This window comes from Cherax quadricarinatus, chromosome 15 (assembly GCF_038502225.1).
Source record: "Cherax quadricarinatus isolate ZL_2023a chromosome 15, ASM3850222v1, whole genome shotgun sequence".
Lineage (NCBI taxonomy): Eukaryota > Metazoa > Arthropoda > Malacostraca > Decapoda > Parastacidae > Cherax > Cherax quadricarinatus.
The window spans coordinates 46,576,010-46,593,399 of record NC_091306.1 but is presented as its reverse complement, the minus strand read 5'-3'; the positions used below and the strand labels follow the sequence as shown (position 1 = coordinate 46,593,399).

Genomic DNA, 17,390 nt, shown 5'->3' with positions numbered 1-17,390 from the left:
AGAAAACAAGAGGCTAATAAATTAAATAATTTTAACAATGTGATGTTCTTTTGTTCTCTGCCTGTGGGAGAGTGGGTTTCCCATCCTCCATTCCTCTCTCTCTCTCTCTCTCTCTCTCTCTCTCTCTCTCTCTCTCTCTTGCTTGCTGGTAAAGATGATTAACCATCAGCGTTTCTTCTGAGTAAATATACCAGGCTCTCCTTGTGGTATGTTGTGCCACGGTTGAATATTACTAAAAAGTTTGTGTTGGTGCAGTGTATCAAGACTCTGGACAAGACATCTGTAAAGGATTTGTCTAAAATTGGTTTTCCAAAGGTCTTAAAACAAAATTTGTTTGGATTTTTAACTTGGAAAGTTAACCACTCAGGATAACCCAAAAAAGTCAGTGCGTCATCGAGGCCCGTCTGTCTTATTTCCATTGGAGTCCTTCAATCTTTTCCCCAGGATGCAACCCCTACCAGTCGACTAGCACCCAGGTACCTACTTACTGCTAGCTAAACAGGGACATGAGTAAGAAAACATGCCCAACGTTTCCATCCGTGTTGGGGATTGAACCATTGAGGCTGGAGTGTTGCCGACCTAGCCAATTAACTGTTCACTTTTTCATCCTAGTATATATATATTTGGTGCCATGGGGAATAGCATGGCTTGTGTATGTGAATAGTTATAGATTTACTGTATACTGTGTAGGTCTACTGTTCATGAGGGCGCATTCCTGGCACCGTGGCTGTTTTTAATCGTCATGGAAGACAGCTAAAACCACTGCATGAAAGTCACCCTGTAAGATGTGGAAAAATTGGACGATGCAAGTATAATCTTCCAGTGTACAATAGTGAATAACACGATATTGAATGAACATTAAAATGGTATAAAATACCGACAGGTTGTTAGGTAAGACAGTATGCAACAGTTAGGTATCTTTATTCCGAAACGTTTCGCCTACACATTATGCTTCTTCAGTCGAGTACAGAAAAGTTGATAGAAGCAGAAGGGACTTGAAGACGATGTAATCAGTCCATCACCCTTGAAGTTTTGAGGTGGTCAGTCCCCTCAGTCTGGAGAAGAGTATTGGAGAAGAGTATTGTTCATATTGTTTCAGACTATGGAACAATACTCTTCTCCAGACTGAGGGACTGACCACCTCAAAACTTCAAGGGTGATGGACTGATTACATCGTCTTCAAGTCTCTTCTGCTTCTATCAACTTCTCTGTACTCGACTGAAGAAGCCTACTGTGTAGGCGAAACGTTTCGGAATAAAGATACCTAACTCTTGCATATGTGTCTTACCTAACAACATGATACTGAATAGTGACAAATTTTAAACTGCTAGGATTCTGTAAGAATGAGTAACTCAAATGACATCAAATCTTTACCTTTTGTCTGTATGCCATCCTAATGTAGACGAATGGTTCAGAGGACCGACAAGTTGATAAATTAGACACATGTGCAACACCTGGGTATCTTTAATGAGGAAACGTTTCGCCACACAGTGACTTCATCAGTCCATACAAAGGAGAACGGAAAAAGATTGATGGACTGATTATATCGACTCAAAGCTGATGGACTGATTACCTCAAACTCCACCTGTTCTTCACCGTTCTCATTTGTATGGACTGATGAAGCCAGTGTGTGGCGAAACGTTTCCTCATTAAAAATACCCAAGTGTTGCACATGTGTGTAATTTATCAACATGTCGTCCTAATTCTTAACTCAAAGCTTTACATAACAATTTCTAACAGTAGTTAGAAATTGCTATGAAAGGTTAAAAATTCAGTTCTTTAGAAATGCCATAATAAAAAGAAATCAAAATTTATCTATTTTTGCCATTTTTATTCCAAGTAAGTACAACACATTTTTCAGTTCTATGTCAATCTTAACTATGTCATGAAATCTAAATTGCGTACCAAGAAAAGTTCTAGTCGGAATAATTCAAGATAGAAAACTGCAATAAGAAGCTTGCTTGATAAATCTATAAGCTTAAGCGTCATATGTACGTATAAATCAAGTGAAATTTACCCCACTATTTCTTTTAATAATTAAAGGAAAAACATGTGCAACATGGCTCATCAACTCACCGCCCACACCTGACACCTGTTATGGACGACCAAGACCTCGTCAGGACGAGGTCTTGCTTCTGACAAGTGAGCTTCAGTAGGGTGGGCTGATTGGTTAAGGTTTCTGTTTGGTGAATGTTTCTGACTAAATAGGGCTTCTGTTTAATGAAGTCTTCTGTTCAATGCAGGCTTCTGTTTTGATGAGGCTTTCTGTTTAGGGAAAGCTTCCATTTCGTGAAGGCTTCTGTTTAGTGAAGGATTCTGAGTGGCAAGCGTCAGATGGGTAGGCTTATTGATGAGCTTCTGACACATGGATATAATAAAGAAGTGGAAACAGATGTGCTGCATGTGAATAAGACCAAAATGAAAATCATGTTACAATCCAATGACGAATTAAATTAAAATTTTGAAATTAAAGAAAGGGGAAATTATTTTGTAAATGAATGAGCAAGTGTAATCTGTCAATTTAAAATATAAAGCAAATATTTTGCAGAAAAGATAGCAAATGGAAACTGAATGTGAAAACTGGGAACATCAGCCCATCATGCAAGTGAACTTCAGACGACAGCGATTCCTGAAGTCACGGACATAACATTTTCCAGGACAAGGTCTGGTAGCGAGGCTGTTGAAGATAGAAGAATTCACAACCTCTTCCTCAAGCGGCTCATGGAACTGCAAAGGAGAAGGAATATATATGAGGAAGATGAATGGTTTTCAAAGTCATCTTATAATTTTACATCAAAAAAGTACCAAATGCTGCATATGATACCGAGTTCTTTTAATTTGCTTCAGTAATCTGCATGTCAGTTATTATTTTACCATTGATATCTATCCTTGCAATGAACGACTAGATTCGGTTGCATACGAGCCTTCTCTCACTTTGTATTATATAATCCAGAAAGTCCTCTCAAGAATAGAGACAAGAGAGATATATTAAGTCTGTAAGTGCAAAAAATCATGGTAATATCACAATTTTACACAATAACTCATTAATGGAGTTTACAGATTATGGGCAGTACCCAATATATGTAACCCATCCTCTGTGATAGAAGATGAGGCAAATTTAGCTAGCTTTTTTCCAACAATGTAAATATCCTATAGAATAGGGTAGCCACACATGACAGGTGTATCCATATTTGTTTAATAACAAACGCAATACTCTGGCGGATCAGGAAGGCCCCAGGTAAGCCTGGCCTAACATATTATGAGACAGATATGTTCTTATGGCTTGTCTATCTTGTATATTCCTTTCATTTGCTCGCCAAAGAAAAAACCAAGTGCTTAAAGCTACTATAATCCTTTTCCTTCTACTGTAACACACTCTAAACTCAAACGAAAGCTTACTTTATTTACTTCAACTTCCTCACCCACGGGAGCAGAGAGGATGAGTCGTACAACCAACGCCACCACCAGCAGCACCAAAGGCAAAATGTGACGAGCCATCCTGTAGGAGAAACATTTATTAGCCAAAAGAAGTAAAGTGGGTGTTTACACATGTTTTGTGAACACAATAGTAGAACACACTGACGAAGATGAGATGGTGCCTAAGCTGAAGGATGTGTTAAGAGTGTGAAACTTTATCATACTTTACAATGTTATTACTCAGAAATGAGAAATGGATAGAGAAGGAATTAACAGAAATTTAGTATTTATCCATGACCGGTTTGAAGTTTTTTTCCTAATCATGAAGCCCGCCCCATGGTGAGCTTCTCTTCTCATGCTCTTTTGACTAGGCTGTTGCTATTGACATCTTACTGGCCAAAACTATCACACTGTGAATGATCTGGCATTTTCTAGAGGCAGTGGTCTAGTTCCCTATTTACGACTTCTACGTGTTTCAGCAATACAGTATTTCTGTTATCTGCTGGTAACTGGCTGAAGAATCTTGAGCTTACTTGAAGGTATCTGAAGACTATTTAGGTAACCACTGCCCCCGCAGTCTTTGAGTGTCAATTACTGTTAATTCACTTATATTCCTCTTACGTGGGCAGGCACTTTTGTGTGTGATAGTAGCTTCTCTCCAGTTGATAGAATGATTCAGAGTATTCTAGTGGTTGAGTGTTGCTTAGGCTTCGTGGCCGTACCTCACGGCTCCTTATATTCGATCAACTGTTGTTCTGTTTTCCTTATATATACAACATTATAAAAGTAGGAAGGAATTCTGTAAGCCCCTGGGACTTCCAGAGAGACAAATAATACAGACACAGGAATAAATGAGAGGACTTTAGTACCTGGCCATAAGTCAAGCCCTCAGGAAAGGAACAGCTATTTCAGTCTCCTCCTGTATGTTCTGACCTCAGAGCGATTTTTATATCAATGCACCACACAGAAACAAGCGGGTAAATATAGAGAAAGATAGCAATCAGCAGGACTCGATACTGCTTCTGAGACGGACAAGATTCCCAGGCAGCGCTCTAATCCACTCAGCCACACAAATGCCACATAAGCTGGGCAGCCTGGATCACAAGCCATGTTTCTTTCCCAGTCCGGGGACGTCAGTGAGCCTCAAGCATGGGTTCTAACCCCACCCGTACCGTGGTTTGTTTACAGTAAGTGTGTTCTGGTCACTGGGCGATCCCAGAAAGGTATTTCATTATCCTACAAGCCCAGCCCATTCTACCTCAGTACATGTAGAAGGAATATTACAGAATCTGGCATAAGTTTCTAATGCATTGACAAGTTATCATATGGAAACTAAAATTTAAATTTCTTTATGAAAAATTGCAGCCTACTGTGTAGGCGAAACCTTTCGCCAACACAGCAAGCGAAGCGTACCATTATTCTACTAGTACGAATAGTCTGGGGGACCAAGAAGGCTACAAATTAAACTTCAGTAACTTTGCGGATGCCAAAGAAAAAGTTAGTCAAATTTACCCCGTAGATTATTTACTCCGTGTATTATCTTTATCCTCGGGTGCAACAACACCCGCAGGGAGGTGTCACGGGTGGGTTAGGCCGGCTGTTTCACTACAGATACAGAACCGGATTAAGATTTTGTAGGCCCCTGGGCTACAGATACTGTGTTGCCCCAATGATATTTTCAAAGGGAAAAAAATAACCACAACGATCAACAGTTCGCCATATACGTGATGTAATATTATCACGTATATGGTGAACTGGAGGCCTTCCAGCTGGGGGAGGTCCCTGGGCCTTAGCCCGGCCTTGCTGATAGACCACAATTTAACTCTGGAAGAGCAGTCTTCCAGCGGTGAGGGCAGTACTCTCCACAGGTCCACGGAGTACCTCATTCATTCAAAAACTTGTTTGATTTGAGGTAATAATTTTTATAAACAGTACGTCTAAATTTAATGTACAGGGCCTGGTAATCAATCCTCACATACTTCTAGCATACCTCTGCTCCACCTGGCAGCCTGGGTGAGAGACTCAAATTCACGAGAGAGAGAGAGAGAGAGAGAGATTCTATCTTTTTGTCCTGCGATGCTACTTGATTTCTACTCTTGCGACCCAACCTGGGACCAGGCCTCCTTGTTGATTGCCAGGTCAACAAGGCTCTTGCTATTAGCGGCTTGCAGGCTTCAATATTCATCACTGCATGGTTGATTTAGCACTCTCCGGAGGTAGTAACCCAGTGACCTTTTGAACACGTATACCTATGTTACAGCAGTCTTTCTAATATCTGATAGCAGCAGGTTGAATAGTTCAGTCCCAAGAATGTTGGCACAGCCTTCTCTTATTTCGTCTACGGATCCCCTGCTTTTCAAAGACTGTTTTATGCTTCCTTCCATATCTCTCACTCTAGTACTTTGTAATGGTATGAGCAAGTTTGTGACTAGGCCCTCCAATATTAACCATGTATATATTATTATATATCTTCATTGCCTTCTGGCCCAAGAGTACATTCCCAACTCTTTTGAGGCATTCCCAGTAGTTTATTGCTTTTATGCGAGTAGCAGACGCTTTCAGCATTTTTAACAGCTCATATATTTTTACTGATGTGAATGGAGCCTCAACATCAAGCAGTACTCTAAACGAAACAGCACAGATGATTTGAATAGTGTCACCATTGGCATTCTGTCTCTTGTTCTGAAAGTTCTCATTACCTATCACTGTCATTTTTCCTGGTTCTTGCAACATTTGTGTTATTGTATTCTTTACAAGGTAAGTCAAACGACGTAATTATACACAGGTCTTTTACAAATTCTTCTCGTTCTATTTGGTGACCCTCCTTTTTTTTTTGTAAGCAGTGCCCATTATAAGCACTTCATTCTTTTCTTATCTGAGAAACTGAAATTTGTCATCACTATATAACATATTATTTCCTACTGAGCACTCGAAGAATTGTTATTGTCCTGAAAATTTTCAGAGTCCTTTACTAAGGAGACTTACATTAATTTTTGGAACATCTTCAAACGATAATACAAAGTTGTATTTTGTGACTATATCTTTGTCTGCTATGAGAATAAGAAACAATAAAGATAAGATAAGATTTCGTTCGGATTTTTAACCCCGGAGGGTTAGCCACCCAGGATAACCCAAGAAAGTCAGTGCGTCATCGAGGACTGTCTAACTTATTTCCATTGGGGTCCTTAAATCTTGTCCCCCAGGATGCGACCCACACCAGTCGACTAACACCCAGGTACCTATTTTGCTGCTAGGTGAACAGGACAACAGGTGTACGGAAACGTGTCGAATGTTTCCACCCGCCGGGAATCGAACCCGGGCCCTCCGTGTGTGAAGCGGGAGCTTTAGCCACCAGGCCACCGGGCCAGATTGTATTTCGTTTACAACTGTTTTTCGTTCTGTTAATTAGAAAACTGAATATCCATTTGCCTAATTTTCCTGCCATCATGGTCTGTCTGCAATCGTGTCATTAACGATTTTGTGTCATAATGACCGCGTTGAGGGGACTTGAGCTAGATTTCGTCACCAGACTGATAAATCAGGCTGGTTGACTTGATTCCACTGTATGTTTTTGTTACTGAAGTTGAATTTGATGAAGGCAACATCATAACTGGTCACATTTTGCTGGCCAGGAGCCCTGCGCATACCTGTCTGTACCTCTGTTATGTTGTGGTCTGAGAGTATTGCCTTTAATACTGTTATATTGCGTATCATATCATCATTTTGGTGAAGATTCAAATTCAAATTCAAAGTTTATTCTCTATAAGGATTACAATGCTGAGTTTACAGAAATTTGGTTATTGTTTGGTTTACATGTAGTAAAATTGTGATTACAGAGTGTACCACTAGAACGCTTAGCATGGCTAGGCATTTCGGGCATACTTAGTTTTATTCTTAATTGTAAAATATTACAAATTATGAGGTAAGTTGGTATTATGGCTAAGTGACTAAATACTAGTTTATGAGTTTAGCAATGTGAATGCTTTTGTTTTGCCACAGTATATAGTTTCAGATGATGTACTAAACAATTTTTTTTCTTTTTATTAGGATTTTGTGAATGTTTAGAAAGTTTAGGGTAGGAAATTCAAAATTGTGCTCACTTTCCCTAGTACCATATTTATGGTTCTTAATCTGTAACTTGTGACCTGTGAACAGTTTAACTTTTCCTCCTCCGGTAGTGACATATTCTTGTTCCTCCCAATTTTATATAAATGGTGGCGTTTATTATTATTATTATTAAATATTAGCCGGTATTCTCCCGGCCCGGGCCTTGTCCAAGTGGTGGCCCGGCCTTGGCTCCCTCTCTAGGGAGTGTCTGAGACCTAAGTCTCCCATGGGAGGAGGCACAAGTACCTCCTCATCTTTGGGACCAACTGTCCCCAGGCCTAGCCACAAGCTAGGCCTCTCTGGTCTGCCATCCCCGCCACAAGGGGGCTAATGGGAATGACAGTCTTGTGAGCTAAAAGCTCGGGCTCAGGCACCTACCCTACCCTAGAAGGGTTAGGCATGGTGTCGATCGGTGGCGTTTCAGAGAATGATCACCGTCTTTTTTTAATGTTTTTTTTTTCACTTATCGTCCGATTTTATGAAATATTTTTTTGTTAGAATCTGTGTATATGAAATTGTGCTAGGAAAAAAAAAAGGTTTTATTCAAATCGGCCAACAAAGAAAAAATATTGAACTGTTTTGAAAATCGAGACATATTAGCAATTGCAAAAATATTTTGGCCACTAGCTAATGATAAAGCAATGACGAATCGATTTTTAGACATAAAAAAAAATACCTTATACTCATCCCCCCAAAATTAAAGCTCATTAGCTGTGAACATTTTAAGAAAAAATTGACCGTTACCCCATCAATAATGACATGACGTCAGTAAAGAGGCAAATAACTTACTCTCGGGATATTCCAGGTATCATCGACACCATGCCTAACCCTTCTAGGGTAGGGTAGGTGCCTGAGCCCGAGCTTTTAGCTCATAAGACTGTCATTCCCATTAGCCCCCTTGTGGCGGGGATGGCAGACTAGAGAGGCCTAGCTTGTGGCTAGGCCTGGGGACAGTTGGTCCCAAAGATGAGGAGGTACTTGTGCCTCCTCCCATGGGAGACTTAGGTCTCAGACACTCCCTAAAGAGGGAGCCAAGGCCGGGCCACCACTTGGACAAGGCCCGGGCCAGGAGAATACCGGCTAATCTTTAACTAACTAACTAACTATTCCAGGTATCGCATCCAAGCATAATACTTGAGTGCGTTTTTTTTTTTCTTTTGGCATTTTCTTTTTTTCTTTTTTTTTTTTGAAAGAGAGAGAGAGAGAGAGAGAGAGAGAGAGAGAGAGAGACAGAAAGAAATAGATAGACAGACAGAGACGATATTTAGGATATAAGGCATACGAGACGAATGTTTTAAAACGTTACCCCGAATAATATTGGTTCATTTTCTTTGGTTATTGTATCAGAGAGAATGTTCTACTTATATAATAACTTAGATATTTCTTTGTAGCTCAGGTCTGCTGCATCTCGAAACATATGTTATTTTATCTTATATGGCTGTCTATATTACGTTTAAATATTACTTTCCTTTTTTGTATGTACTTCCCCGAAACGATTCATAGATCTAATTGTGTGTGTGTGTGCTCACCCAGTTGTGGCTGCAGGGGTTGATTCACAGCTCCTGGCCCGCCTCTTCAGTGGTTGCTACTAGGTCACTCTTCCTGCTCCAGGAACTTTATCATACCTCTTCTTAAAGCCTCCACTACATAACTTTCCAGACTATTCCACTTTCTGACAACTCTGTGACTAAAGAAATACTTCCTAACATCCTTGTGATTCATCTAAGTCTTCAACTTCCAATTGCGACCCCTTGTTGCTGTGTCCCATCTCTGGAACATCCTGTCTGTGTCAACCTTGTCAATTCATCTCAGTATTTTATATGTAGTTATCATATTCCCCTCTCTCTCCTGTCCTCCAGCGTCGACAGGTCGATTTCCCTTAACCTTTCCTGGTAAGACATGCCCCTTAGCTCCGGTATTAGTCTTGCTGCAAACCTTGCTTGGCTTGGTGTGGGTTCCATACTGGTGCTGCATATCCCAATATGGGCGTGACATACACGGTATACAGGGTCCTGAAAGATTCCTTTTTGAAATGTCGGAATGTTGTTTTTAGATTTGCTAGGCGCCAATATGCTGCAGCAGTTATTTGGTTGATGTGCGCCTCAGGAGATGTGCCTGGTGTTATACTAACCCCAAGATCCTTTTCCTTGAGTGAGGTTTGTAGTCTCTGGCCCCCTAGACTTTGTGTGTGTGTGTGTGTGTGTGTGTATACTCACCTAATTATACTCACCTAATTGTGGTTGCAGGGGTCGAGACTCAGCTCCTGGCCCCGCCTCTTCACTGATCGCTACTAGGTCCTCTCCCTCTCTGCTTCATGAGCTTTGTCATACCTCTTCTTAAAACTATGTATAGTTCCTGCCTCCACTACTTCACTTGCTAGGCTATTCCACTTTCTGACGGCTCGATGACTGAAGAAATACTTCCTAACATCCCTGTTACTCGTCTGAGTCTTCAGCTTCCAATTGTGACCCCTTGATTCTGTGTCCCCTCTCTGGAACATCCTGTCTCTGTCCACCTTGTCTATTCCCCGCAGTATCTTGTATGTCGTTATCATGTCTCCCCTGGCCTTTCTGTCCTCCAGTGTCGTCAGTTCGATTTTCCCTAAGCTCTGGAACTAGCCTTGTTGCAAACCTTTGTACTTTCTCTAACTTCTTGACGTGCTTGACCAGGTGTGGGTTCCAGACTGGTGCTGCTTACTCCAGTATGGGCCTAACATACACAGTGTACAGTGTCTTGAACGATTCATTATTAAGGTATCGGAACGCTATTCTCAGGTTTGCAAGGCGCCCGTATGTTGCAGCAGTTATTTGGTTGATTTGTGCCTCCTGTGATGTGCTCGGTGTTATGGTCACCCCAAGATCTTTCTCCCTGAGTGAGGTCTGTAACCTTTGTCCACCTAGCCTATACTCTGTCTGCGGTCTTCTTTACCCCTCCCCAATCTTCATGACTTTGCATTTGGCAGGGTTGAATTCGAGAAGCCAGTTTCTGGACCACGTGTCCAGCCTATCCAGGTCTCTTTGCAGTCCTGCCTCATCCGATTTAATTCTCCTCATCAGCTTCACAACATCTGCGAATAGGGACACTTCAGAGTCTATTCCTTCCATCATGTTCGCATATATCAAAAATAGCACTGGTCCTATAACTGACCCCTGTGGGACCCCGCTCGTCACAGGCGCCCACTGTGATACCTCTTCACGTACCATGACTCGTTGTTGCCTCCCTGTCAGGTATTCCCTGGTCCATTGTAGTGCCCTCCCTGTTATATGCGCCTGATCCTCCAGCTTCTGCACTAATTATCATGTGGGAGTTCGAACACGTGGATTGGGTAAATACTCACGTAGGCTGGTAGTACGTATAATTACAGATAATATGGGTAGAGCCCATACAGCCGTGACCTAGTCTCCTTGCTCCTCTCGTAACACTGACTGCCTGGCCGCCCACAGTACCCATATGTGAGGGGGTCTTTGAATACTGCCAGGTCAGCACAATATGAGTTCAGACAGTGACTCAGGCAGAGACGGTTGGTCGTGAGTCAACTGGCACAGTGGTTACTGGTAACTGGTTACTACTACTGAGATAATCTCTTGTGAGGAACTGTGTCAAAGGCCTTCCTGCAGTCCAGGAAAATGCAATCAACCCACCCCTCTCTCTCGTGGCATAAAACTCCAGAAGGTTTGTGAATGGTCCCAAATCTGCACACAGAAATCACTCCCTACGAAAGTAAAAGACTGGGCAGGCGATGCAAAATGCCCCCAATAAAAAGTAGGGGAGCCATTAGTACACTAAGGGAAAACACCATAAGTGTCCGGGGCCCAAGACTGTTCAACAGCCTCCCATCAAGCATTAGGGGAATTGCCAATAAACCCCTGGCTGCCTTCAAGAGAGAGCTGGACAGATACCTAAAGTCAGTGCCGGATCAGCCGGGCTGTGGCTCGTACGTTGGACTGCGTGCGGCCAGCAGTAACAGCCTAGTTGATCAGGCCCTGATCCATCGGGAGGCCTGGTCATGGACCGGGCCGCGGGGGCATTGATCCTCGGAATAACCTCCAGGTAACCTCCAGGACACAGGATGTGTGTGTGTGTTGTGCCGAATAGGTAAAACTGATAAGTTGTCAGGAACTCATTTAAAATTAAGTCCTTTCTAAAAATTCTTCATATACGTTTAAAGATACATTTTTTTAATTTATGTTAATATAAAAATTAATGATTTTGTACGAAAAGAACCTTAGAAAACTTACCTAACTTAATTATAACAAGCGCTATTTAATTTAGCCTAATCCAACTAAATATATAATTTAATAATAAACAAACACAATGAAATATATTTTTTTCGTTAGGCTCAAAATGATTTTGCAAATTTATTACATACACAAATTTTTGCTTGCCTTAGTAGGCAAGAAGTGCGTTGCTATTTAAGCAACCTATTCGGCACTATATATATATATATATATATATATATATATATATATATATATATATATATATATATATATATATATATATATATATATATATATATACTAGTAATAAGGTGCATACAAGACAGGTCACTGGTTCACCAGGTGGAAGAATCTGTGTGTACAACTAACCAAGAAGTTCTGGTTCTGTGATTTGTTGACTACGCTTGAGCCTGAAGCTTCTGATCATATCTTACTTCACTATCAAGTTGTGTATGCTCCAAGAATTATCAGAGTTTACCCTGTGATCTTACCGAGTTCACTTGGAGCACGTGATCTGCCACACTATGGCATATTAATGTTGAACTTCTAGAAGCGCGTTTTGTGTTTCTATGTTTATTCGTTTGTTTCACAATTTATTATTTTTTTCTATTATTTTCTCGTTTCTTTCTATCCTTGTTAGTAACTTGCGGGAAACTGGTCGCGCTACAGACACGCACTTGGTAACTCGCGGACCGGCAGCAAGTATCCCCGTGAGTGACAATCATATCAAATGGTGTATACTTGGAGTATACCTGGAGAGGGTTTCTGGGGTCAACGCCCCCGCGGCCCGGTCTGTGACCATGCCTCATGGTGGATCAGGGCCTGATCAACCACGCTGTTGCTGTTGGCCGCAAACAACCCGACGTACGAACCACAGCCCGGCTGGTCAGGTACATACACTCATTGCACCAAGCAATACTTCATCTTCTGGTCTCCGTTGACGGTTATCTTTCATACCTCACATCTCTACCCATAAACGTTAGGTGAAAACATTACCTTCGTGTTTTTCAGGCCTCCATCAGTTATATTCAAGCAACGAACTGTATTACCGCAAAGAGAGAATAATGATATTATTCCCTACTCTGAAAATAAGATGACAGCAATTCCTGCCTCACTCTTCGAGGATCATTGTATGAGAGAGAGAGAGAGAGAGAGAGAGAGAGAGAGAGAGAGAGGGAGGGAGGGAGAGAGAGAGAGAGAGAGAGAGAGAGAGAGAGAGAGAGAGAGAGAGAGAGAGAGAGAGAGAGAGAGAGAGAGAGAGAGAGAGAGAGAGAGAGAGAGAGAGAGACAGGGAGAGAGAGAGACAGGTTTGAGCTGCCCAGAACAGTCCAAATTGTCTTGACAAACCTCATCCCTAAGTTTCAACACTATCGAACAAAACATGAGAATGTAGACGCTGGCAGATCTTATTACGCATACTGAAAATTATTGATATAAATAAAAATAGTAGCACCCCCCCCCCACTCCCTCGCACATCAGTACCCACACGTTACAGTCTCGTGTGTGCGGGTTCAAATTCAAATTCAAATTCAAATTCAAATTCAAAGTTTATTCTCTATAAGGTTATTTGTATATAAGTATGACTGGGTTATCTGTTCCCTCCTGACCTCACTTGTGACCTCACCCGAGCCTGACCATAGTGGTGGCTCAACTATGAGGAGGTGTCTCCTTGCCTCTGTGTATTTAAACTACTTAAACTACTGGGAATTCTCAAAGCACTTGGATTGTTCCCTCTGGAACGAAGAGAAAGATACATGTATATGGAAGATATTAATGACTTTGTCCCCGATCTAAACACTGTCACAAAAACAATTTTGTTATAAAAAGAATAGCCGATTTAAGTGCAATTTGAGGACATTGTCAACAGCCGATGCCTAAGATGAACTTAGGAATATCCTGGAACGCTGGTAGAATTCTTGAGGAAACTGGACCACTGGTTCCAGCAGATTCCTGATCAGCCGGGTGGTGATGCATATGTGGGCTCTGCAGGCTGCCAACATGAACAGTCTGGTTAACAAGACTGTTAGTGACCGCCTGGTAAGCAGATACTGGGTGAAGCACCGTCGAAACATGCCACAGATGTGTCACATTTACATAATACTAACATCACGCTGAGACAACCACAACAGACAACACTAACAGCACTGAGACAACCACAACAGACAACACTAACAGCACTGAGACAACCACAACAGACAACACTAACAGCACTGAGACAACCACAACAGACAACACTAACAGCACTGAGACAACCACAACAGACAACACTAACAGCACTGAGACAACCACAACAGACAACACTAACAGCACTGAGACAACCACAACAAACAACACTAACAGCACTGAGACAACCACAACAGACAACACTAACAGCACTGAGACAACCACAACAGAATACACTGACAGCACTGAGACAACCACAACAGACAACACTAACAGCACTGAGACAACCACAACAGAATACACTGACAGCACTCAGGCAACCACAACAGACAACACTGACAGCACTGAGACAACCACAACAGACAACACTAACAGCACTGAGACAACCACAACAGACAACACTAACAGCACTGAGACAACCACAACAAACAACACTAACAGCACTGAGACAACCACAACAGACAACACTAACAGCACTGAGACAACCACAACAGAATACACTGACAGCACTGAGACAACCACAACAGACAACACTAACAGCACTGAGACAACCACAACAGAATACACTGACAGCACTCAGGCAACCACAACAGACAACACTGACAGCACTGAGACAACCACAACAGACAACACTAACAGCACTGAGACAACCACAACAGACAACACTAACAGCACTGAGACAACCGCAACAGACAACACTAACAGACAGCACTGGGACAGTCACAACAGACACCACTAACAGCACTGAGACAACCACAACAGACAACACTGACAGCACTGAGACAACCGCAACAGACAACACTAACAGACTGCACTGAGAGAACTACAATAGACAACACTAACAGCACTGAGACAACCGCAACAGACAACACTAACAGATAGCACTGAGACAACCACAACAGACAACACTAACAGCACTAAGACAACCGCAACAGACAACGCTAACAGACAGCACTGGGACAGTCACAACAGACAACACTAACAGCACTGAGACAACCACAACAGACAACACTATCAGACTGCACTGAGACAACCACAACAGACAACACTAACAGCACTGAGACAACCGCAACAGACAACACTAACAGCACTGGGACAGTCACAACAGACAACACTAACAGCACTGAGACAACCACAACAGACAACACTAACAGACTGCACTGAGACAACCACAACAGACAACACTAACAGCACTGAGACAACCACAACAGACAACACTAACAGCACTGAGACAACCACAACAGACAGCACTGAGATAACTGCAACAGACAACACTAACAGCACTGATACAACCACAACAGACAACACTAACAGATCTGAGACAACCACAACAGACAACACTAACAGCACTGAAACAACCACAACAGACAACACTAACAGCACTGAGACAACCACAACAGACAACACTAACAGCACTGAGACAACCACAACAGACAGCACTGAGATAACTGCAACAGACAACACTAACAGCACTGATTCAACCACAACAGACAACACTAACAGCACTGAGACAACCACAACAGACAACACAAACAACACTGAGACAACCACAACAGACAACACTAACAGCACTGAGACAACCGCAACAGACAACACTAACAGACAGCACTGGGACAGTCACAACAGACAACACTAACAGCACTGAGACAACCACAACAGACAACACTGACAGCACTGAGACAACCGCAACAGACAACACTAACAGACTGCACTGAGAGAACTACAATAGACAACACTAACAGCACTGAGACAACCACAACAGACAACACTAACAGCACTGAGACAACCGCAACAGACAACACTAACAGATAGCACTGAGACAACCACAACAGACAACACTAACAGCACTAAGACAACCGCAACAGACAACGCTAACAGACAGCACTGGGACAGTCACAACAGACAACACTAACAGCACTGAGACAACCACAACAGACAACACTAACAGACTGCACTGAGACAACCACAACAGACAACACTAACAGCACTGAGACAACCACAACAGACAACACTATCAGACTGCACTGAGACAACCACAACAGACAACACTAACAGCACTGAGACAACCGCAACAGACAACACTAACAGACAGCACTGGGACAGTCACAACAGACAACACTAACAGCACTGAGACAACCACAACAGACAACACTAACAGACTGCACTGAGACAACCACAACAGACAACACTAACAGCACTGAGACAACCACAACAGACAACACTAACAGCACTGAGACAACCACAACAGACAGCACTGAGATAACTGCAACAGACAACACTAACAGCACTGATACAACCACAACAGACAACACTAACAGATCTGAGACAACCACAACAGACAACACTAACAGCACTGAAACAACCACAACAGACAACACTAACAGCACTGAGACAACCACAACAGACAGCACTGAGATAACTGCAACAGACAACACTAACAGCACTGACTCAACCACAACAGACAACACTAACAGCACTGAAACAACCAAAACAGACAGGTACTGAGGCAACCGCAACAGACAACACTAACAGACAGCACTGAGACAACCACAACAGAAAACACTAACAGACAGCACTGAGGCAACCACAACAGGCAATACTAACAGAGAGCACTGAGACAGCCACAACAGACAACACTAAGAGACGGCACTGAGACAACCACAACAGACAACACTAACAGCACTGAGACAACCACAATAGACAACACTAACAGACAGCAATGAGACAACCACAAGAGACAAAACTAACAGACAGCACTTGGACAACCACAACAGACAACACTAACAGGACTGAGACAACCAAAACAGACAACACAAACAGCACTGAGACAACCACAACAGACAACACTAACGGCACTGAGACAACCAAAACAGACAACACTAACAGCACTGAGACAACCACAACAGACAACACTAACAGCACTGAGACAACCAAAACAGACAACACTAACGGCACTGAGACAACCACAACAGACAACACAAACAACACTGAGACAACCACAACAGACAACACTAACAGCACTGAGACAACCACAACAGACAACAATAACAGCACTGAGACAACCACAACAGACAACAATAACAGCGCTGAGACAACCACATCAGACAACACTAATAGACGGCACTGAGACAACCACAACAGACAACAATAACAGCGCTGAGACAACCACAACAGACAACAATAACAGCACTGAGACAACCACAACGAGCAACACTAACAGCGCTGAGACAACCACAACGAACAACACTAACAGCACTGAGACAACCACAGCAGACAATATTAACAGACAGCACTGAGACTACCACAACAGACAACACTAACAGACAGCACTAAGACAACCGCAACAGACAACACTAACAGCACTGTGACAACCACAACAGACAATACTAACAGACAGCACTGAGACAACCACAACAGACAACACTAACAGACAGCACTGAGACAACAACAACAGACAACACTAACAGACAGCAATGAGACAAC

At 42.4% G+C, this 17,390-nt stretch overlaps 1 protein-coding gene across 1 annotated transcript in view; it reads right to left on the bottom strand.

Moving 5' to 3' along the window:
- Positions 1-1,810: 1,810 nt before the first annotated feature.
- LOC128703327 (uncharacterized) overlaps positions 1,811-17,390 on the bottom strand; it is a 30,961-nt gene continuing 15,381 nt past the window's right edge. The window contains exons 2-3 of the mRNA XM_053797953.1: positions 3,400-3,499; positions 1,811-2,727 (exon numbers count right to left, since the gene is read on the bottom strand). Coding sequence (XP_053653928.1) covers positions 2,590-2,727; positions 3,400-3,498 — 237 coding nt within the window. The 5' untranslated portion in view covers position 3,499 and the 3' untranslated portion in view covers positions 1,811-2,589. The remainder of the gene's footprint in view (positions 2,728-3,399; positions 3,500-17,390) is intronic.